The following is a 24,936-nucleotide window of genomic DNA, read 5'->3' as shown; positions in this document are numbered from 1 at the left end:
TCCCTGGAGAAGGATGTCATGCTTGGTAGGGTGGAGGGTCGACGAAAGAGGGGGAGGCCTTCAACGAGATGGATTGACACGGTGGCTGCGATGATGGGATCAAGTATAGCAGGGATTGTGGGGCTGGCGCAGGATCAGGCAGTGTTTCGTTCTGCTGTGCATGGGGTCGCTATGAGTTGGAAACGACTCGAGGGCACTTAACAACAACAACAACAACAACAACAATTACACATAAATCTAAGAATAAAGGTTTATATTAACCAGAATCACATGTCAGGAAATAAGCAGTACTAATATCTGGTGAAAATAATTCTAGGCACTCTTCCATGCACACATAAAAAAAAGAAAACCTAAGGAGGGGTCACTGTGAGTTGAGTGCAACTTCACGGCACGTAACAACAAACTATGAGAAAATAAATTGTAGTCGTAAAAGCAGAAAAAAAAAAAAAAAGTTACATTCGACTCTGGAAAGTCTTTGTACTGCTACAAGTACACCACAGTAAGGGATGAACTGTTTTGTCCACAACTCACATTAAGAAATAACATTTTTTTCATGACCCTGCACCACATACTATCCACGTATATAAGTAAAACACAAGTTTCATAAAACAGCATATGTACCATAAACCCTGATATTTTCCAGTGATATGGGATATAAAATCAAAACAGGGCATCTGACCTAAAATAAAAATGGCTGAACTAATTCTAAAAGCTCAGAGTTAACCTTTCACGTAGATTCAAACCTGTTACTTAGGAACCAACCCTATTATTCAGGTTTTTTAGTTAGGCTAAGACTGTAAATCTGTAACCAAACTTTATCAAACTCTTTGTGTTGGATGTCCAGGCGCTCTAATGCTGTGGGCAGGTTAATGTTTAACAATCTGTTCCTGACAGTAACTGTCATGTCATTATCATGCCATTGTTTTGAGACAGTCATGAGACTCCCTCTGAAATTATAAACATTTGTATTGGTGTCTTTTAGCCAGTCAATGTGTCCAGTTGTATTAATGTAACCAATAATGTTCAAGGTCATGTTTTGCTTTGTTCTGCTTTTGACTGACCTCAATGACTGCAACCAATCAGAATATTGTGTTTGCAGTTCCTCATATGGTGCTATAAGTATGTGTGATTTACATGCCCCCTGGGATTCATGAGCTTTAGATTCTGAGGTTTTCAAGCTCCTCCATTTGAATGATGTATTGGCTTCAATAAATTGCTTTCATTTCCTTTAACAGAGTTAGGGACTTTTTCCCCTACAACACTACTCTATGTCAAAGTAAACCAAATCAAAAACAAAACCTTCTGGTTGCTGCCCTCTAGGGAGACCCAAGCCTCACGAATGTGCTATGACCCAGAATTGAAAAATGCTACCCTGGGACAGAGTGAGGGATAGCTGGCTGGGAAGCCAAATGGTCTACATTCAGATGGACGCTCCTCCACTCACACTGTGTGCCTTGGGTCAGTTAACCTTTCTAAACCAATCATAGAAGGGTAGGCTACTTCATAGAATTTTTATGAGAATAAGACATTAATCACTCAATAAATGGTAATATTTTAAAATTAGGAGCCCTGGTGGTACAATCGTTAAGTGCTTGACTGCTAACCAAAAGGTCGGCAGCTCCATGGGAACCCACCAGTTGCTCCATGGGAGAAAGATGTGGCAGTCTGCTTCTATAAAGATTACAGCCTTGGAAATTCTGTGGGGGCAGTTCTGTTCTGTCCTATGGGTTGCTATCAGTCAGAATTGATTCAATGGCAATGGGTATTTATATTAAGCTGATTCTGGGTTCAGGAAAGCTCCTAAAGTCTCCTAAATTGTTCAGCCCAATACTCCAAGAATATTAATAATTTCATACATTTGTATAGCAAAGCTATACAAATACTGGCTAAAATCCTCCATTGATTTCCCCTCATCTGTGCGCTCAGTGGACTAAAGCTTGGCCCTCGAACACCAGAATGTGGCACCTAAGGCCAGTGAAGTTTGGGCTGCACTTACTTTTTGGCCCCTGCCCTCATCTCTCTGAGAAGCTGCCAAAGGGGCAAGGAAGCTGCATCTTCTGACCTCCTCTAACCCCACAAGAGGAAGACAGAATCACTATCAATAGTCCAAGGCCTATTCCAGCAAGGCCAGGCATGCTGCCTCCCTCCCGCCCTTTCACCAACCCTGACATCAACTGTTCCTCCCCCACCTTTCTGCTGGGTTTGGTAATTCACTGCAGTGGCCACACAGAACTCACAGATTATAGGATTTATTAGGGAAGCGACAGGCTACAATTCAAGTTCAGGAACACACTCCATCTCTCTCAGCCCACTGTCTCTCAGCTGACAGTCTCTCTCAGTCTCTACCAGCAGTGTTTGTCTCTCAGTGTCTCTCTCAGCAGCGCATCTCTTGCATGTCTCAGCTGACAGTGAAAGATTTCTTCTGCCTCTAGGAGGGTTCCTTTTGAGCCTGGCAGAGCGGCCAAACTAACCAATCCCAACATCAGAACTCTATACAACTGAGACAGGGTAAGCTTCCCAGAATATTACTTTGTGCTGCTCCCAACAGAAATATCCCAAGCGGATAACTTTAACAATCAGGAGCTACTCAGTTATGGCAAATTCCATCACGGAGTTTAAAAAGACTTATGGCTAGAAAGGGAGCTCTGGTAGCATGGTGCCTAAGGCACTTGACAGCTAACCAGAGGGCTGGCGTTTCAAACCCACCAGCCACTCCTCACAAGGAAGGTTGGCCAATCTAATTCCATAGTGATACTACCTCAGAAATTCAAGGAGGGGTCACTGTAAGTCAGATCTGACTCGATGGCAGTGAGGTTTTTTTTTTTTTTTTTTTGGTTTTATAGCTAGAAAAGCCACACTATGTAATTTACTACACCACAATAGCCTAACCCCAAGCCTGATGTGCCTTGATTCCAACAAGCAGTGTCCTCTGATGTGTCTTTGGTCATGCAGTTTTCTCCTTCTGAAATACCTCTTCTCTTTTATTTGTGTCTGAACAACTCCTACACAGGCCTCAAGATCACGTTCAAGGGTTATCTTATGGGTATAGCCTTTCCTGGCTCCCCAAAGCAGAATTAGTGACTCTCTCCTTTTAACTTCAGTACTTTGAAGTATAGCACTTACTATACTGTATGTGTAATTTAGTTGTCTAGATTCAACTTCAAGCAGGGCTGACTCCCATCTGCTTTTCTTCCCCCTGCCCCCAAATCCTATCCCAATATTTAATGAAGAAAAAGATGATAATATACTGGTAAGCATTTGACAATATAAGCAAAGATTATACAATTTCAAAGTAATCGTATAATGCCATTAAATAACCATTATTTACTCAGGGAATTTCATACTTTTGATGGAGATTGGGCCTCAGTTACAGCCTTACAACATGGCCCAGTTTCTTCAGACATATCTCCAATCCTTGATGCTTGTGTGTGTATTTCTTTTTTGTAAATTCTAGGAAATGTAATGCTGACATTAAGCCATTCATCAGTGTGACCAAAGAACAAAGAACATGCATTTAATCACTTAGTAACCAAACAGAAAATTAAATCTATGAATTACAGCTGTTGTGAGGCTGATTTATGACATTCCTAGTGGATTGTCCTGAACCCTGTTTTGATGGCAGGGGAAAATTTGTTAGGGATTGTAGGGAACAGATGGATCAGCTCAACTTGCTGGCAGTTGCTTATTAGTCATAAAACTGGCTGGAATGGAGAGGGATGCAGGGCCTGTCTATGTTTTAGATCAGGATTTTTCTTGCTCAGAAGTCAAAAGGAAGGGGAAAAGAATGAATGAAGTTGTGATGGTTAAGGTTATGTGTCAACTTGGTAGACCACGATTCTCAGTGGTTTGGCAGTTAAGATGTAGTCATCCCCCATGATGAGAACTGCTATGATAGCCAAACAGTTGAAAGGGAATTTCCTCAAGAATATGGCTTGCTTCTAATATACATGGACATTCTGGCAAAGCTCTTTGGCTTTTGCTTGATCTGGATCCTGCATCTGGTTCATTATCATCTGACCTCTGGTTCTCTGGATTTGAGACAGCCATATTACCTGTCGATCTTGGGATTGTTGCCTTCGTAGTCTGCCATCTTACCTGCTGATATTGGGTCCCTCAGCCTTTGCAGCCAGCAGCCTGCTGTATTGTGTACTGATCTTGGTTTGTCACTTCCTGCAGCTACTTGGGTCAGAAGAAACCTCCAGCCTGATGTCTGACCCATGGACTTGGGATTTGCCAGCCTCGCGGTTCAAACCCACCAGCCACTCCTCGGAAGGAAGGTTGGGCAATCCTACTTCCGTAGTGATACTGCCTCGGAAACCCAAGGAGGGGTTGCTATGAGTCAGGGCCGACTCGACGGCACATAACAACAACAACAACAATAACATAACTATCTGAGCCATTTCCTTGAGGTAAATCTCTCTCTCTCTCTCTAAACTTCACTGCTTTTACTTCTCTAGAGAACCTAGGCAGGGGTGGTGCAAGAGTCTTGGCATGGTAACTGGAGCATCTCTGCCTTAACTTCTCCATCTGCAAAACAGAGGAGAATGATTTCTGTCTGTGTCTTGTTGACTGACCTCAGGGGAAGTGAGTTACTCTTACTTTGGAAATTCAGTGGCTTCTTTCCTCAGAATCAGGAGGAAGTTCCAGAGCTCTAGTGGCCATGTTATCAAGGCTGAAATTAAAATATTCTGGAGACTTCCATCATAGCCTACACACCCCCAGATATTTCCTGCGTACTCTGAGCATCCTACACAAAAAGGATAAAACTATTGCGGCTCAGATTGAAATGGAAAGTTAAACTTGGGATCTAGATCATTGGCAAGCCTATTTTAAGCACCATATCCATTCCAACCCTTCTTGTATTTTCTCTCTCAGTCACTCTCACCCTAATTCCCAACACCTTGGCAATTATAAAGTCCAAACAACTTTACCCACTAAATTTATTTATTTTTCCCTTTTTCTTTGCTAATTTACCCACTAAATATTTATTATCCCCTTATTAAAAGCTCAGGTGCTGATGTCTGAGTGCCAGATTTTAAAATGTAAAATGGATGACCTTAGGCAAGGTGCTTATTTGTGTGTGTGTGTATATCTGTTTATGTATTTGTCTCAGTTCCTTATTTATACGTTTCTATTTGAATCTCTCTCGAAAACAGTGTCAGAGTGATCACCCCAAAACACAAATATGTCCCTTTCACTCTTAAAATCCTTCAAGAACTCCATCTCATCATAGGAAAAATTTTACGCTCCTTACTAAGGCATATAAGACCTTCTGTGATCTGGCCCTGCCAATCTCTGCAGATGTAGATTTTGCAAGCCACTTATACTAGTGGTTTACAGTTTCCCAGAATTTTCCAGCCTCTATGTCTGTGCTCTTTGTGATTCCTCTCCTGGGTAATTCCTTCTGTCAAGGCTCATCTCAATTGCCCTGGCTTAGAGGAAACCTTCTTTGACCTCTTCCCTCTTCAAGGACTCTTGGTCAATGGCTCCTCCTCTGTGTTCATCTAGGACACTGTGCTTATCTTTATCATGATTATTTGTCACTTAGTTCTGAAATTGTTTCTTTACACATTTATCCCTGCAATCTGCTCCTCCAAGATGTTGTTGTTATGTGCCCTTGAGTCAGATTGACTCATAGTGACCCCTCCTTGGGTTTCTGAGGTGGTATCACTACGGAAGTAGATTGCCCAACTTTCCTTCCGAGGAGGAGTGGCTGGTGGGTTTGAACAGCCAGCCTTTTGGTTAGCAGTCAAGTGCCTTAGGCACTAAGCTACCAGAGCTCCTCCAAGATAGGAGTATGTTTATAATGGGAACCCACTAAGTATTTATTAAATTAACTAAATTGATTTTGATCTTTTAGAACTTCGTAAACTTTTTCCTGCATCAGGGTCTTTGCATAAATAGTTCTGTCTGGAATGATTTTCTTCCCACATTCTCCTTATTTTCTTCATAGCACATATTATTTTAAATTTTTAATGAAATTTTAAATTATTTATGAAAACAGTACTAGCTGGTGGTCAAGAGCCCAGTCACTGATGTCAGGGTACCTAATTTCAAAATGTAGAATGGGTGACTTTAGGCAAGTTGCCTGTGTGTGTTTGTAAGTGCATGCATGTGTCTCAGTTCCTTATTTATAAAAACCTTGGCATGAGGATTCAATTAAATGAGATAATATGTGCTAAATAGTTAGAATTGTGTCTGGTACATAACTAACATTTATTTATTTCTACTTTTATTTGTCTTGATATTTAGTGAATGTGTGTTCACTATAAGCTCTATAAGAAGTCACTATAAGAAGTCAGGAACTATGATATTCTGTTCACCCCTGGTGCCTAGCACTAAGCATAGCATACCAAATCAAAAGCCAAACTCACTGCCATTGAGTTGATTCTGACTCACAGCAAGCCCCACTGGGTTTCCAAGGCTGTAAATCTCTATAGAAGCTGACTGCTTCATCTTTCTTCCATGGAGTGGCTGGTGGGTTCAAACCCACCAACCTTTTGGTTAGCAGCCAAATGCCTTAACCACTCCAGTGCCATGACTCTTGATACACAGCATACAATTAAGTACATACCAAAACCAAACCAAACCAAACCAAACTCACTGCTATGGAGTCGATATCGTCCAACCCATAGCAACCCCCTTTGGGTTTCCAAGGAGGTAAATCTGTATGGAAGTAGATTTCCAGTCTTCCTTCCATGGAGTGGCTTGTGGGTTTGAACTGGCAACCTTCTGGTTAGCAGTCAAATGCCTTAGGCACTAAGCCACCAGAGCTCCTTATAAGTACATACAGTGATTGCTAAATAAATTCATATAATCTGAATGACTGAAAAAATAAAAATCCTTACTTCACAATGCTTACTTTCAGTCAACTGAAAACAAGTAGGAAACTGATTGTTTAAAGCTATTTCAGAGGCTGTTTTTTTATACCAACAAATTAACTTCCTAACCTTTATATTCACTTGGTTATGTAACCAAGCACCTCTTTTTCTTTAGTTCAACCGAAAACACTTGGAGTCACTCATGGATTTTTATTAGAAGATCATGGGCTTTTATTTGCTTTATTCAGAACAGAGTGTATCATTTCTAGGACTGACCAAGAAGTTATTGCAATAAACGTGCTCAGGTTAATGTGACCTTGTTCTACAGAGAACAGAGAGTCTTGGGATGATGAGAACAAGCAGTATCAAAATAGCAAGGTGGTGTAGACAGTTACTTAAGCAGGTTGAACGCCAATGATGATCCTGAAATTAGCTTCTAGAACTGTGAGAAAATAAATTTCTGTTCTTTAAAGCCACCCACTTTGTGGCATTTTGTTATGGCAGTCCTAGGAAACTAAGACAGGAAGGAAAGAAGAAAAAAAAGCTCTGGAAAAGAAGGAAAGTCTAAAGTCAGCTTCTGTTACATATTTCATAAATAGGCAATTAGGAGGATAAGAAGGAGTGACTTCAGCCAGGTAGATACTTACCACTTTTTGGTTCCCTTCATTATCTGTGAGTAGCCATTCAATATCCAGGGTGTCTTTTTCTGGAAGCCCCAGTTGATGGTGACAGGGCAAAGTGACTCTTTCCTCTGCCACTCTCTTGATCTCAGTGTGAGTCCCCAAGGTTCCAGCATAGTAGGAAACTGGAAGAGGAAACCCTCTAATGAGTGATGCAGAAACTGGATGACAGCGAATGAAAACCACATTTAACAACAATTATTGCATGTTCCTGCAGGCAAGGCTCAGTGCCAGGTGTTAGAAGAATTCCACACCAGAAGGTCTAGAAGGCCCACGGTCTCTCACTGGCTCCTGTGTTAACTGAACTCATCACATCTTCCTTAACCCACTCCCCCATTACATTCTTACTAATGCCTATCTTTCCTACCTTACTGGGATTTATGCACAATGAAAGCATTCAGTTAGCAACAACTGTGTCTTTGATCTTTATGTCCCCTATTAGCGGAGGCTTCCAAAAGGACAATACTCATGGAAACAATGCACAGAGGTGCCCAGCTCTTTTTGTTCCAGAAGTCATAGAATCATAGCCATTTGACAAAACCTTAGTGATGAACCTTCTTATTTTGCAAATGAGTATCCTTAGATCCAGCAATAGTTGCTGAATAGTAGCATGTATTTAAAAACCAAAACAAACTCACTGCCACTGAGTCGATTCAACTCACAGTAACCCCTCCTTGGGTTTCTGACACAGTATCTCTATAGAAGTAGATTGCCCAATCTTCCTTTTGAGGAATGGCTGGTGGGTTTGAACCTCCAGCTTTCTGGTCAACTACACGGACATTGTAATACAAGGTGTTTGGGTTACCTAGTGCTGCTGTGGTAGCATAGTGGCTAAGGCACTTGGCTGCTAACCAGAAGGCTGGCGGTTCAAACCCACCAGCCACTCCTCGGAAGGAAGATGGGGCAATCTACTTCCGTAGTGATACTGCCTCGGCAACCCAAGGAGGGGTCACTATGAGTCAGGTCCGACTTCACGGCACAAAACAAACAAGTGCTGCTGTAACAGCAATTACCACAAATGGGTAGCTTTAACAAACAAGAGTTTATTCTCTTACAGTTTTGGAGGCTAGAAGTCCAAGTTCAAAGTGCCAGGCCCCAGCAGCTGGGTGAATGCCCCTTGACCTTGGGCTTCAGCTCTGCATCTTGTTCCTGGCCCACTGAAGCTGGAGGCTTTCTTCACTCAGGCAGCTGCTGGCTGCTGAGGCTGACAAACCCAAGGTCGACAAGTAAAAAAGGCCAGTCCCAATATTACCAAACCACATGGCAGGCCACTGATTCAGGTCTATTAAGAGTCCTGAGTTCTGCAGAGAACATGGCAGGCTGCTGAACAATGACTAGGGTACGTGCAGGATTCAAGTGTGCCAAAAGCTGCAGCCTAGTCCCAGTGGACCACAGCCCAAAAGCAGCTACTCAGCTGCTTGTGGCAGATTCCACCATGGAGTTGATTGCCAGTCTCATCATGGAGAATAACTACCACTAGCTACTCAAAACCAGGTCCAGCCAAGTTGACACATAACCTTAACTACCACATAAATGGAAATTGGTTTCATGTTCAAAGGGCTTTGGAAATTTAGGGAAGAGAGAGATTGTTAGCAATTCATTACAGAGCTCAGGAAAAGCTTAAACCCTTCAAGGATTGTTGTAATTATTAGAACCTCACTATGTAAATCACCTGAGGAGCTCTGGTAGCGTAGTGCCTAAGGCACTTGACTGCTAACCAGAAGGCTGGCGGTTCAAATCCACCAGCCACTCCTCTAAGGAAGGTTGGGCAATCTACTTCCGTAGTGATACTGCCTCGGAAACCCAAGAAGGGGTCGCTATGAGTCGGGTCTGACTCGAGGGCACATAATAACAACAACAACATGTAAATCACCTAAGGAACTCTGGTGGTGTAGTAGTTTAAGACATTCGGCTGCTAACCAAAAGGTAAGTGGTTCAAATCCACCAGCTGGACTGTGGGAGAAAGATTGGGCAGTCTGCTTCTGAAAATATTCATAGCCTTGGAAACCCTGTGAGGCAGTTCTACTCTATCTACAGGCTGCTCTGAGTTGGAAATGACTGGATGGCAATGGTGTTTTTTTGTTTTTTTCAAATGTAATCATCTAATCTAGTGCTTAGCACTTAGTGGCTTGGAATAAAAGGCAGCCTTTTTTTTAATCATTATTAATAAAGTAGTATCTGATATGGGCTTTGGGAAATACAATTTATATAGCTAGAAATGGAAGGTGATGAAAGGTGTTGAGACAGTGTAGGGGGCGACATGAACAAAGGCATAGGATGGGGTATTCAGTGAATGGTAATAAATAGTTCAGCTTGGTTAGTGTGAAGAATAAATGTTGGGAAGCAGAATAGATTAGGCTGGAAATATGGGGTAGTTATGTGATAAAGGGTCTTTCTGCCACAATGGCAAACCCAGTGACTTAGTCCTGTGTTTTGTTTAGGGACTGTGTATAGACTGCACAGGAAAGGGAAGATACTGAGACATGCATTTGTGAAAAAGCTGTTGAATTTTTCCAGGTGAGAGATACTGTCACAGGATAGTAGTAAAGGTAGTAAAAGGCAAAGGGATGATTTGAGAGTCAATGTGGAAGTCAAAACTGTAGAACACAGCAATTGGGTGATGCCTTAGGCATTTGGCTGCTAACCAGAAGGTTGGTGGCTCAAATCCCCTAGCTGCTCCGTGGAAGGATGATGGGGCAATCTACTTCCATAAAGATTTACCGCTTCAGAAACCCAAAAGGGGTCGGATAAGTTGGAATGAACTTGATGGCAGTGAGTTTGGTGTTGTTTTTTTTTTTTTTTTTTTGAAGGGGGAGAAGGAAAGGACTCAAAATCAAAGATAATTTTGTCTCAAATGTATTGAATTGTATGATGGTATCTGTACTGATGATTTGGATTAACAGTTTGGATTTAAGAATATAATGGGATGTTCTGACAGAAATGTCCAATAGGAAGTCTTGTACTCTTTCTCCTACCTAATGCCTCCTTTCCTCTGCAGAGGCTCACACACTCCCATCCTCTGTTGTTGGGATGGAGGAAGCCAAAAATCCTAGACATTGCTTTATTCATTCATTTTTTTTTTTTTATTTATTTGACTTGTGCCTCTTAAATAAAGCTCTTAGAAATATTCTTGTCCCATCTGTTGTGACCACCCACTCACCCCCTGCCCATGGCTAAACTGTATTAAGTTCCTGAGTTATGAATTCCCACTTCCCACACACAAACATATGTGGGAAAAGAGAAGGCAGGGGCTGGCATCTCTCTCCAGAACAGGTGCAGATATCAGATTGCAGGCTGGCTCTTTAGGTTACTCCTTGGACCCTTCCTAGAGAGAGGTCTTCCCTCATAGACCTCTGAGTAGAGGCAGGTAAATTTCTCTTCTAGGTATTTCCTGCTTCTCTTAAACCAGAAAAACCAAACTCACTGCCATCAAGTCGGTTTGACTCATAGCGGCCCCTCCTTGGGTTTCCGAGGTGGTATCTTTACGGAAGTAGATTGCCCAACCTCCCTTCCGAGGAGTGGCTGGTGGGTTTGAACCACCAGCCTTCTGGTTAGCAGTCAAATACCTTAGGCACTGTGCCACCAGAGCACCTTAGCCAATAAAAATTAAGTTGCACTTTTGGCTTTATTTATCTCTAGCATTCATCTTTTTCCAAGAATCGTACCCGTGATGGATTGAATTTTGTCCCCCCAAAATATATGTCAATTTGCCTGGGCCATGCTTCTCAGTGGGTTGGCAGTTATGTAATGATAAAATTTGGCAGTTATGTACTGAAGTAATCATCCCCCATGATGTGATCAGCCAAGGATGTAACATCCTTACTCAGGTCACAGCCCTGCTCTAATACAAGGAAAGTTTCCCTGGGGTATGGTCTGCATCACCTTTTATCTTATAAGAGATAAAAGGAGAGAGAAGTGAGTGAGCAGAGAGAGAAAGAGGACTTTGTACCACCAAAATGAAGAGCTGGGAGTGGAGTGCATCTTTTGGACCTGGGGTCCCTATGCTCTAAATCTCCTCACAAAAACTCATTGCCGTCGAGTTGGGTCTGACTCATAGCGATCCGTCCTTGGGTTTCTGAGGCAGTGTCACTATGAAAGTAGATTGCCCAATCTTCCTTCTGAGGAGTAGCTGGTGCGTTTGAACCGCCAGCCTTCAGGTTAGCAGTCAAATGCCTTAGGCACTATGCCACCAGAGCTCCCCCCAGAACCTCCTAGTCCCAGGAGAAGACTGATGCCAAGATATATGGAGATCTTCAGGGAATGCAGGGCCCACAGATGTTGAAAGAAACAAGGACTTTCCCCTAGAGCTGACAGCATGAGAGAGCCTTCCCCTAGAGCTGGCACCCTGAATCTGGACTTCTAGCCCTTTCAACTGTGAATGAATACATTTCTGTTTGTCAAAGACATCCACTTGTGGTATTTATGTTATAGCAGCACTAGATAACTAAGAGATACCCTACCAGCAACTTTACATGCCAAGCTCACCTTCTCTCCTCCTTCCTATTAATCTTTCTCTCTTAGTACTTGGCTAAGGCTCTGATAATGTTGACTATTAAATCTACAGTATTGATGACTGATGAACTGATATGATGAACAGCACATGAATTCTAGGTATGATCTGTCTGGCACCCAGGGTCTGATTTAGCTCTCAATTCACTGCCGTCGAGTCGGATCTGACTCATAGCGACCCCTACTTAGGTTTCTGAGGTGGTATCTCTGTGGAAGTAGATTGCCCAACCTTCCTTCTGAGGAGTGGCTGGTGGGTTCAAACCACCAGCCTTCTGGTTAGCAGTCAAATACCTTAGGCACTATGCCACCAGAGCTCTGGATATTCCTTTATCTCCTTTTCCAGTAATAAAGAAGCTAAGTGTGAAAAAATCATCTCTTTTATGTCATTTGCAATGAAACAGAATCAGACACCCTTCAAACTGGAATAGCCCTAAGTGCCAGGGCTTGTATGAAGCCCCCTCTCCTGGAAAGATCTCACTTGGCCACTTCAGAGGCTTTTCACAGCTAAAGATCAGGGAGCATGACTAATATGGGCATTATAAACTACCTCTTTTACTCCCTGTTCATTTTCCTACGTTGATTAGCAACAAATCCATGGGAAGGAAAAAGGCCTGTATTCTTTTTTTTTTTTTTTTGATTTGGGTGAAGATTTACAGAGTAAATTCACTTTTCATACAGCAGTTCACATATACTTTGTCTCATGTCATTGACCAACATTTGCAATGCGACAGCTCCCCTCCCACTTCCTCCCCATAGTTACCTCTTCCCAGTGTCCATCCCTCCATACTCTTCTGCGCCCTGAGCTGTCTCCCTGTGCATAAGCAGCCCTTCCTTCTCCCATGATTGTTCTTTCCAGGGTGTGTGTCTACTTGAGGTAAATGTTTAACTCACATAAGGCCTGTATTCTTACATGCTACTTCAGTGAAATGAAAGAAGACGAGGACAGTGAATATGTATTTCATTCTACAAGGCTGAGTGGGCTGAAACTGCCAGAGGTAGAGCCCACAGAGGCATCTACTCCAAAGAGAGGGAGCAGGAAGGCTGCCCAAGAAATGTGGCAAAGAAAGGAATCTTTTATAGGATAAGTCTTTTATAGGATCTTACTAGGGGACATTGGTGGTTCAGTCTCATCTTCCATGTGGGAGACACAAGTTCAATTCCCAGCCAACATATCTCATGCACTACCACCACCACTACCACATGTCAGTGGATGCTTGCACGTTGCTATGATGCTGAACAGGTTTCATAGGAGCTTCCAGACAAAGACAAGGAAGAAAGGCATGGCAATCTACTTCTGAAAATCCTATGGATCACAACAGTCTGATCTGCATTCAGTCATGGAGATGGACCAACCAAGCAAAGTTTCATTCCGTTGTGCATAAGGTTGTTATGAGTCGAGGGCTGACTCAGTGGCAGCTAACAACAACCACCTCAGGGTCTTATTGGGAGTCCCTGGATGGTACAAATGTTTAATGTGCTTGGCTGCTAACTGAAATGAGTCTACCAGAGGTACCAAGGAAGAAACACTTGGCAATCTATTTCCCAAAAAATCAGCCATTGAAAACCGTATACAGCATAGTTCTACTCTGACACACAAGGGGTTGCCATGAGTCTAAATTAATTTGATGGCAACTGGTACAGTCTTACTGACATTCTCAAAAAGGCATTTATTTCTGCTTAGAATTTGAAACCATTAAGAGAGTGGGCACCATTTAGTGAGCATTTGCTATGGTTTGGTTCCACACTGAGCATTTTACATTTTTTTCATTGAATTTTAATAATCACTATATGAAGAAAGCATTACTATCTAAATTTATGGATGGTAATTATAGAAGTTAACAACTTGCTCAAGATCATACAGCAAGGAAGTGACGGAGCAAGGACCTGACCTCAGATCTGCTTTGCACAGAGCTCATGCCTCATGCTCGCTCTTACAGCTATGCTCTGCTGCTCTGACCCTAGGTTTTATGTGGTTTCTAGCATGTCTGATTTTCCCATTAGCTTATAAGCTCTTTGAGATTAAGTACCATTCTTAACTGTAGTCCCATAACATCAGCCCAGGGTCTCATATACTACAGGTGTTCAGTTACTATCTGTGGAATTAATTGGAATCTAACCCACACTCTTATTTTACTAATGAGCAAACTGAGGCCCAGGGGTAAAGAAGTCAGCCCAAAGCCCCACAACTCATTTAGTGGCAGTCAATAATTCTATCTCACCCATCTTCCCTCCTGGTAGTGTAATGCCTAAGGCACTTGGCTTCTAACCAGAAGGCTGGCGGTTCAAACCCACCAGCAACTCCTCAGAAGGAAGGCTGGGCAATCTACTTCCGTAGTGATACCGCCTTGGAAACCCAAGAAGAGGTCACTATGAGTTGGGTCCAGCTCGACCGCACATAACAACATCTTTCCTCAATGTACTTGCCTGCTAACTGAAAGGTTGGAGGTTTGAGTCCACTCAGAGATGCCTCAGAAGAAAGGCCTGGCAATCTACTTCCAACAAACCAGTTACTGAAAACCTATGGTGGGGCTCTGGTGGTGTAGTGCCTAAGGCATTTGACTGCTAACCAGAGCTAGCAGTTCAAACCCATCAGCCACTCCTCGGAAGGAAGACTGGGCAGTCTACTTCCGTAGAGATACCGAATCGGAAACTCAAGGAGGGGTCGTGGTCACAATGAGTCGGGACCTACCCGACGGCAGTGAGTTTGGTTTAGTTTGATGTGGAGCATAGCTCTACTCTAATACAGATGGCGTCCTCATGTGTTGGAGATGACTTGATGACAACCAGTAAGCTAAGCTTGGAAGAAAGATCTCCAGCTTCTACTCTTGATCACTTTGCAGTGGACACAATAATGCTCAAATAAAACCAAAGTTTCACACCCCAGGCAATGCTAGAAAACCCAGCACCAAGTTGGTGCATACAGTTGGTGCTTAACCATACTGAATAAATGAATTAGCTATGAGAGTTTCCAGTTTGAGCCACTAGGGGGAATCAAAGGCTCAGATTTGGTTGATATCCCAAACCTAACGGAACAGAGTGGTGGGCGGTGTGAGTTGATAGAGAGCCAAGTTCTATTTATATCATACCAGAATTAAATCCAGCAGTGCAAGAAGGAATACAAATGACTTTACTGAGGCAGGGAGCCTCTGGGTCGGAGCGCAAGCACCTCAAGTCAGAACGCTGTGTCCTCCCAGAACCTCACCTCCCTTGACCTCAGGAGGCCACTCTAGTCTAAAGTGCTTCTGCCTTTTTATTTATTTATTTATTTTACGTAAACCCCTGTCCCACAGCCTAAACTCTGTGTGTGTGTGTGTGTGTGTGTGTGTGTGTGTGTGTGTTGGGGGGTGTCTGCGATTTTAATTCGAAGGGCTGACAGATTTGTAGGGGTTAGTGAGCACATGTCTGCCCCCTCGTGGTTGAGGGGAACACCAACCACCCAGGAACTTTTCTTGGCATTTAAGGATTCATCTTGGTTATAAAAAAAAAATCTTAGAGATTATTACTTAACTGTAGCTGGGAAAATTGAAATGTCAAAGTCATAAAGTTTGTTAGTGGCAGAACTAACTGGAAGTAGGAAAATCACCTCCTCTGGGCTTCTGGGAAAAATGAAACAAAAGTTGTAGTATTTAATGGCCATGGTGACAACTGTTCCCTTGCGCACATGCAAAATGCATTCATGAAAGCTGCTGGTTCTGGCCGCGGGGGGGTGGGGGGTGGGTGCGGGGGAGGGATTTGTTGCATACAAATAAGACACTTAGCAAAGGAGCTTTGAGAGCCTAAGTGCTCCCATCTGCAAACTGGGAATTAAATGTCTCCTAGGTAAAGCACTAGGAGCTCTGGTAGCGAAGTGCCTAAGGTATCTGACTGCTAACCAGAAGGCTGGCGGTTCAAACCCACCAGCCACTCCTCAGAAGGAAGCTGGAGTAATCTACTTCTGTAGTGATACTGCCTCGGAAACCCAAGGAGGAGTCACTTTGAGTTGGATCCAACTTGATGGGGCAGTGAGTTTTTGAATTTGAGGTTAAGCACTTAACATCAGGATGGCACATAGTAATCTTACCCTAAACTGTTAGTTCCTTTCCCTGATCTTCTCTACTAGAAGGGGCTTTTTCTCTGATGACTGCTGCCTATTGTTGTTGCTAAATGCCAACTCATGGGGACCCCAGGTGTGCAGAGTAGCACTGCTCCATAGGGTTTTCAAGGCTGTGACCTTTTGCCAGGTCTGTCTTCAGAGGTGTCTTGTGGTGGGTTCCAACAGCCAACCTTTCGGTTAGTAGTCAAGTACTTAATTAACTATGTGCTCCATCCATAGACTCCTGACTGCTGCCTACATTCAGGTGAGATTACAGTTTTACTCTCTAAAAGGCATTATATTTTATTACTGAGTCTCCTAAGCCCTCAAGACCTCCTGCAAGGAAATGGGGCAGGGGAAGTTTGCAATAGAAACTGTTGTTGTTGTGTGCTGTCGAGTCAGACCCGACTCATAGCGACTCCTTGGGTTTCCGAGGCAGTATCACTATGGAAGTAGATTGCCCCATCTTCCTTCCGACGAGTGGCTGGTAGGTGATACTGAATTTTAAAAATCTGTTTCTCTATTTCCTTAACAGAGAATTCTTCTACTTCTCAGATGCCTTCTGAATGCATACAGGGCACAAGTTGTCCACATCTCACAGCTAAGTCCCATGCTCACTTTTCCCGAAGAATGGATTGTCCAGTGCTGCAATCATAAATACAAGAACCCAAGAGTCTCCAGGGCCCAGCTGGGTAAAGCCACATGCTTGGTGCAGAGGTCAAGAACACGTGGGTTCTCTTTTTAGAACTGAGTTGCTGTTTACCAGGCTGTGTAGACATGCAGTTCACAAGTAATAAAGTTAAAGTGCTATAGTAGATTGTTCCATGTTGGGCATAGGAGCTGTGTAAGGTAATGGAGGGCACCCACGAATGGGTGACTGAGGTGTGGAAACACCTCCCTATACTTTGTGATTCTACTTCTCTCAATAGACCTGGTATAGTTAACTGTTCGCTTACCTGAATGGGAAAAGAATTTTCTTGATTTGCTTACATACAACATTTGAGAAAACTTTAAGAAAATCAAAATTGTCAACGTCAATCTGAAAAGGAAAGGGACTTTGGAAATCTTCTAATCAATCTCCCTCATTTTATAGATCAAGAAACTAAGGCTTTCAAATTGTGGAAGCAAGCCAGTGTCCTTCAACAAATGCATGGATTAACAAAATGTGGTATACATATAACCATTCAACAGAATATTATTCAACCATAAAGAGGAATGAAGTCCTGATATATGCTATAACATGCATGAACCTTGAAAACATTATCCTAATTGAAATAAGCCAGACATAAAAAAGACAATTATTGTATCATTCTACTTATGTAAAATATCTAGACTCAACAAGTTCATAGACACAGAAAGCAGAATAGACAAAGGACAGAGGGAAATAGGGAGTTATTACCTAGTAGGTATGAAGTCTCCATCTGGGATGATGAAAAATTTTGGACATGCAGCATGGTGATGGTTGTACAACATTATGGATGTAATTAATGGCACTGAGCTGTACACTGAAAAATGGATAAAATGGCAATTGTTTTGTTATAAACCCACCAGCCACTCCTTGGAAGGAAAGTTGGGCAATCTACTTCAGCAGTGATATTGCCTGGGAAACCCCAGCCTTCTGGTTTGCAGTCAAATGCCTTAGGCACTATGCCACCAGAGCTCCCATATACATATAATTCTGTCGTACATATATGTGTATGTGTGAGTGTATATATACACACTTGCCTGAACATGTGCTTCACAGACCATTTCTGGAAAACTATAAGCAAGTCAAGAGAGAGCATACTGCAACATGCAACAGAAAGAACATAAGCTTTGGACTCAGACCTAGACAGAAGTAATGGCCATAAAACCAATTAATTATCTCACCTCTCTGAGTATTTTTTTTCTTATCTCTGTAAAATGAGAATAAAACCACCAACCTTGAAAGATTGTTATCAGGATGATATAGGATGTGTGTAAAGTCTTTAGCACTGGCACAGGGCATACAGAAGATACCCAGTGAACTTTAGTTATAACCAGCACGGTGAGGAGTCTGGAAGTCATCCTGCTCGAGGGACAACTGTTAATATTTGGCCATGTTTGCTTTCTCTCTCTCTCTTTCATAGCACCAGTTGAAAGGAAGTTGCAGACAGTGTGACACTTGACCTCTAAATGTTTCAATAATATCTCCTAAAAATAAGAATATTCTGCACAATCATAACATCATTATCACACCTAAGCAAATTCGTAGTATTGTACGAAAGATTATTTCTGCCAAGAGTGATTAAGAAAGACTCTGATAAGTGGGATTGAGCTAGTTCTGGAAAGATGGTCATGTTTTTATTCCACAGAGTTGAGAGGAGGGCAAACATTCCGAGTGAAGGGAACAGCTTGAATGGCAGAACCTGTCCTCTCCTGACAGCCTTCCTCAGGCTGAGAGCTAGCTGTACCATGAGGGACCTGGCCTCCAATTGCTCCTGCTCAGACTCAGTTGCTGGATACAGCTAGTTGAACTGGCTCAGTGTGAGGTCTGGATGTACAACTCCAGGGCCACAGTACCCATGGCCTTTGTGCTCTGTGCCTACCTCTCAGAACTGTGAACTAGTGAAGAATTCTATATATTTTGCCTTCACAACCTCATGTCCAGCTCAACCCCAATATCTCTGCAACCAAGAAGTCTTTATGAGAATCTTCAGAAAATACCTCATTCATTATGAGCTGTTAATGATCGATACATTATAGTGTCATCTAAAATACAAACAAAATACAGAAGTTGGTATTTAGACAAAGTCTAAAGCTCAAGGAATGATGTGTCAGTGAAATTTTAGACATTGAGAATCAGTGTGGTTGCTGGCTTGTTCTCTACGCCGCCCCCACACTAGGGAGAATATTTGTTCCTGGAGTCACTAAAATCAGTGGTGTGGGTACAAGGACCAAGGTGATGACCTGAACCAGGGGTCTTTGACAGATGGAGGGAGGGCAGATACTGAGCATCCTCCCCATTCCCAGTCTGTGGGTTGGATTCTGAAAAGGAGAAGGTGGGGGGAGAGAGGAGGAGGGGATTAAGTGAAGGAGAAGGAGAGGAGATGGGACGGAAGGAGGCTTAGAAGAGCAAGAGAATGATTAGAGAAAGAGGAGGAAAGGGAAGGAGAAGAGGAGAGTGGGAAAAGGTGGAAGGGAGCAGGAGCTAGAGGTGGGAACCAAGAAGAGTGATAAAGGAAAGGCTAGTCCTGATGGACTGTAGTTGGGGAAATATTCACATTAAACAGAGGCTGATTGAAAAGTATTAACCCGATGGAGCAGTTCTACTCTCCACACATGCGATCACCAAGAGCCAGCAACTAACAACAACTGATTACTGTAAATTAAGATTTCAGTAAAATAAATAAATAAATTCAACTTTCTTCTCCACTGTGAAAAACTGTTTCAATAGGTACTCTGTATGTATTTATCCATAATAATAATCTGTACTGAGCTCTTTACCTATCAGGCACAGTGTGGGAAATACAAAGATGTAAGCAGTCTCTTCTCCTTCCTTAAGCCCTTCAAGAGTTAATAGTTAATATGTTACACTTATTTAACAATTAACTGTTGTTGTTGTTGTTGTTTGCCATCCAGTCAGACCCCACTCAAAGCGACCCCTCCTTGGGTTTCTGAGGCAGTATCACTACGGAAGTAGATTGCCTAATATTCCTTCCAAGGAGTGGCTGGTGGGTTTGAACCACCAGCCTTCTGGTTAGCAGTCAAGTGCCTTCAAATGCATTATCTCATTTGAGCCCCTGGATTACACAGTGAACTAGTGTTATCAACCATGTTTTCAAAGACTGAGGATCAGAGAATCCCATCAATGGGCCAAAGATCACACAGCCAATGTGCGGACTTGAGCCCACCTCTGATTTTGATTGCATTTTCTTTCCCACACCCAAGGTCACTGTGTTCAGCTTGAAAGTGGCAAGCTGGAAAAAGAGATCATGCATATTAAATATGTAAGGTACAGAGCTAGGTAGCAGAGATAATCTCATTGTCTCATTTAAGATTTACAGTTGCAATCCTGAGCATTTTATAGAGGTAAATGCTAAGAGTTACAGCTAAATACAAGTACAGGGGGATGACCTGGTAGACTACAAGGTTAATGTTGAGCAGTAGTGGGATGTGGCTCCTGAAAAAGCTGAAGGAGTCCGGGGCTGCATTAGCAGAGGGTTGATGTCTCAAACAAGGCGCTCTGGTGGGGCAGTGGTTAAGGCATTTGGCTGCTAGCTAGAAGGTCAGTGGTTCAGACCTACCAGCTGCTCTTCGGGAGGAAGATGAGGCAATCTACTTCTGTAAAGATTTCCAGCCTTGGAAACCCAATGAGGGTTGCTATCAGTTAGAATCAACTTGATGGCAATGGGTTTGGTTGGCTTGATTTCCCAAAAAGAGATAAAGCTTCATCATACTTTATGCTCTCAAAACTAGTATATCCAGAGCATCTGTGTTCAGTTCCAGATGCTACAAACTGAGAGGGACCTTGCAAAAAAAAAAAAAAAGGAAAAAAGTTAGCATTCAGAGGTTGTAACCAGGGTCTAAAAATATGTTATGTGAGGAATGATTGACAGAATTATAGGTGAATAGTTAGAAGGATGGAAGACTAAAGGGCAGCATGATAGCTATCTCCCAACATTTAAAAGGCTATAAAAGAAGTAATAGGTTTATGGATATTGTTCTAGAAAGCAGAATTAGGTCCAGATGGCATCAGATTCAACCATAAAATGATTGACTAGGACATTTCTAGCATCTCTTTCTAGTTCTGAAATTATGTGATTCTTTTGTAAAAGACTTAGTCCATTTGGGTTTAATAATTGATAAACTTTTCAACAGTTCCATCTGATAAAAGGATAAACTGTATCATTTAGTGAGTTTTCCATTTCTGAACCCATTCAAGCAGGAGTATGTTAAGAATACTTCTAAGTGGATGTTGAATTCAATATTTAAAGTCTGTCCTAACTATAATAATCTATGAAATATTTATTGAATGCTTAGTGCATCAAAGACCCTGCCTTAGTTGAATGTGATGCAAAGTATAAGATGCAACTGCTTACAGTTATCTGTCAGTGTATTTTCTTACCTCCAGTCAGCCCTTCAAACTGTATCAACTGATACAAATGGTCTAATTTTGTTCCACTGTTTATACTACTTTTAAAGATTGTTGAAAAGCTCTTTGAAAAAGCTGAAGGGAATTGGCCCAAACTACTGCAGAATTTCTTTCCAGTCTATGACTATTTTAATCCACAAGGAGGCAGAATATATTTAGGAAGTATTCACCGGGCCTCCCCTCTCCACGCAGAGAGTAGTTCTTTTATTAGGAGTAATGAGGATTATAATTGACAAAGAACTACAGACTACCATGAGTTTAACCTTGCCATTTGTGGTCATTTGCTACATTTGTAACCACCTGCTTTTAATTTTCAAAGCCCATGGTAAAAATGGAAATCTCAGAAAAGATGGTCAGACATTTTAGATGAACTTTATCTAGGAAATAGAAATATAGTACACTATTTTAATAAAGTCATTGTTTTAACTTTTCCAACTGAAACAGATGTTTTGTCTTCAAAAGTGCTAGCTGTCCTTGCAGAGAAATGCATTTTCACAGAAATCAAGATGTTATTTGTATACCATGTCACTTGGACTACTGTGTTTCATTTTTTGTAATCAGTATTTAAAAGTCAGAAGGAAAAAGCAAGGAAAGTCCTAGAAAATAGAAATGTAATTTTAAATTGTCCAATAAAGCTTGAGGAGGAAGGGGAGGTTGACTTTAAAAGAATGAAAAATTGTTAGCTGTCCCTGCTAACGTCTCAAACAAATAAACAAATTTAAATGCAGAATTTACTATGAAACATATTATTCACTCAGATGCTGTGAAATATTTTCTCTAGGGTATTCATAAAAAAAAAAAAGAAAAAGAAAAGAAAAAAAGGCAAAGTGAGAAGGAGCAAAAGTCTGTCCCAAATGGTTTAAGGGGGCTGAGGAATTGGCAAAAGAATTCTCAAGATTGTTTCCATCTGAAGTTTAGTCTTTGTTCTAGGACAATTACAAAACCCTGGAATGCAAATGCACTGGCTATATGTAATCTAGAATCTCAAACTGGGCAGGCCCACAGAAGGTCATCTAGATCACTGTTTTGCTTTCAGGCTAATTTGTACTTAAAACGAGCTGTTTGAAATATATCAAATTGTTCATAGTCTCTTATTATCACTGAAATCTGAAATCACAGCAAAACAGTTCCAAGATCTTTACAAGTCTGCTAGCATCAAATTTCTGTTATTGTATATTCATGGATATTGACTTTTAAAGCACTTCCTTAAACAAATGCCTGTCTCTGATGCTTCAGATTTCGAGTGCCACAAACTAACCGGAACATTGACCAAATAGTTGCCATTTAGGAGCTCTGATGGCATAGTGCCTAAGGCATTTAACTGCTAACCAGAAGGCTGGCGATTCAAACCCACCAGCCACTCCTCAGAAGGAAGGTTGGGCAATCTACTTCCTAGAGATATGGCCTTGGCAACCCAAGGAGGGGTTGCTATGATTCGGATCTGACTCTATGGTAGTGGTTGCGTTGTGTTTAGAGGGAGAGTAGCCAGGAATGCACTTTGTTCAACAAATATGACTGAGTGGCATTCCTGTTACCATATTAGGTGCTGCTGGTAGATACAGAGATGAATGAAATTGTTTTTTTTTGTGTATGAAGAGATTACAATCATAATAGAGAAACAAAAGAGGCATTCAAACAGACTCAGCTCAAGGCAGGTTGTGATCAACATTGTGTAAAGGTCAGAAGGTACTATGGGAATCGGGAGGAGGAAGACCACTAAGGTGATCAGGGATGGTGTTCTGGTTACCTAGTACCGCTCTAGCAGAAATACCACAAATGGGATGGCCTTACCAAACAGGAGTTTATTCTCTCATAGTTTGGAGGTTTTAAGTCCAAGTTTAAAGTGCCGGGCTCTAGGAGCTGGGTGAAAGCCCCCTGACCTTGGGCTTCAGCTCTGCCTCTTGTTTCTGGCCCACTGAAGCTAGAGGCATCTTTTCACTCAGGCAGCTATTGGCTGCTGAGGCTAACAAGCCCAAGGTCAACAAATAAAATGGCACAGTCCCAATGTTACCAAACCACATGGCAGGCCATTCATTCAAGCCCATTGTAAGTCCCAAGGTCGGCAGAGCATGGCAGGCTGCTGAACAATGACACAGCTACATGCAGGGTCCAAGCATGCCATAAGCTAGAGACTATCCCCAAGGCTTCTCCTTATATACAGGAAGCAGACCACATCCATAAGGCAGCGACTCAGCTGCTCACAGGAGACTCCACTATGGAGTTGATTACCCGTCTCATCATGGGAAAAACTACATTCAACTGCCCAACCACTTGGCCTAGCCAAGATGACACATAAATTGAACCACCACAGATGGTCTCATAAAATGGGAAGTATTTAACCTGGGCCTTAATAGCTGGAATTTTAGCAGCTAAATGACAGGCAACGACATTCCAGAGAGATTGGGACTGCTTAGCAAACCAATTGCCAAACTAACCTCAGTTTTGCAGATTGGAATATCACTATACCCCCCTCCCGATTCCTGGTAAATTCTCAAAGACTGGTGGTGGGGGCAAGGAATGAGGTCAGTAATACCATATAATCAGCATGTAAACAATCCTACTGCCCTACAGACTGCCGTGAGGTTTACTATCTGGGAGTAATATTTTATTCTGATTTCTCCAGTAACCATTGTCAGGGGAAGGGTGCTGGCCCTTGGTCATTATCCACAGGGATTACTCTGCCATTCAGGAATACAACAGTTAACTTCCTGTACTTAATAATCCACTAGTATTATTATTCCATGCAGGGATTCACATTCATACATGCAGAAATGCATGCAGCACACACACACACACACACACACACACACACACAACGCTGTGTAGAGATCCCTCAAGCACATCTCTGCCAGCACACAGACCAGACAAGGATGTGTGTCTTTGATTCTAAGACTCAGGAGACCAGACACTAACCTATTTCATTGATATGCCTATTTATAGCCTTTGTCTTATTCCAAAAGCGAAGTCCTTTTCTATATCTAAATCTTTTATTACCTTCACCAGAGAGATCTGAACAGAGAGAGAAAATTTAAAATAGACATAGATTTACTACAAAGAGGCCAATAGTCAGTTTTTAGGGATCCATGGCAATGGAGAACTGGGATTAGGTGAATAATTAAAACCCACTGAATAATAAGTTTTGTTATACAGAATAAAAATTGTAGTTTAGTTGTAGTTTATCTGGCAATACTCTAAAAATTATAAAATGGTTCAAAATATTAATAACATATAACATTTATTGAGTGCTCACTAAATGCCAGTTACTGTGTGCTAAGGGAAGGAGCAGTCAAGAAATCAGACAAAGTTGGGCAATCTACTTTCATAGTGATACCACCTCAGAAACCCAAGGAGGGGTCACTATGAGTCTGATCCAACTAGATGGCAGTGAGGTTTTTTTTTGGTTTTTTATTGCACTGGGCAAATCTGCTGCAAAATACCTCTTTAAAGTACTGAAGAGTATAAAATGTCTCTTTGAAGACTAAGGTGTGCCTAACCCAAGCCATGGTATTTTCAATCATCTCATATGCATGTGAAAGCTGGGCAATGAATAAGGAAGACCAAAAAAGAATTGATGCTTTTGAGTTGTGACGCTGGTGAAGAATACTGAAATACTGAAAGTACCATGGACTGCCAGAAGAACAAACAAGTCTGTCTGTCCTGGAAGAAGTGCAGCATTCCTTGTAAGTGAGAACGGCCAAACTTCATCTCACCTGCTTTAGTCATGTTGTCAGAAGGGACCAC

At 42.0% G+C, this 24,936-nt stretch overlaps 1 protein-coding gene across 1 annotated transcript in view; it reads right to left on the bottom strand.

The window, feature by feature from the left end:
• The window catches only part of LOC103204768 (CXADR like membrane protein), a 146,617-nt gene that overhangs the window by 25,593 nt on the left and 96,088 nt on the right, over positions 1-24,936 (bottom strand). Inside the window, exon 2 of the mRNA XM_007949972.1 lies at positions 7,469-7,626. Coding sequence (XP_007948163.1) covers positions 7,469-7,626 — 158 coding nt within the window. The remainder of the gene's footprint in view (positions 1-7,468; positions 7,627-24,936) is intronic.

The sequence above is a fragment of the Orycteropus afer genome, unplaced genomic scaffold (genome assembly GCF_000298275.1).
Source record: "Orycteropus afer afer isolate SDZICR_OR568_19922 unplaced genomic scaffold, OryAfe1.0 scaffold00258, whole genome shotgun sequence".
NCBI lineage: Eukaryota > Metazoa > Chordata > Mammalia > Tubulidentata > Orycteropodidae > Orycteropus > Orycteropus afer.
Note: the sequence above shows the minus strand (reverse complement) of the source record. Positions and strands in the feature narration are given on the sequence as shown.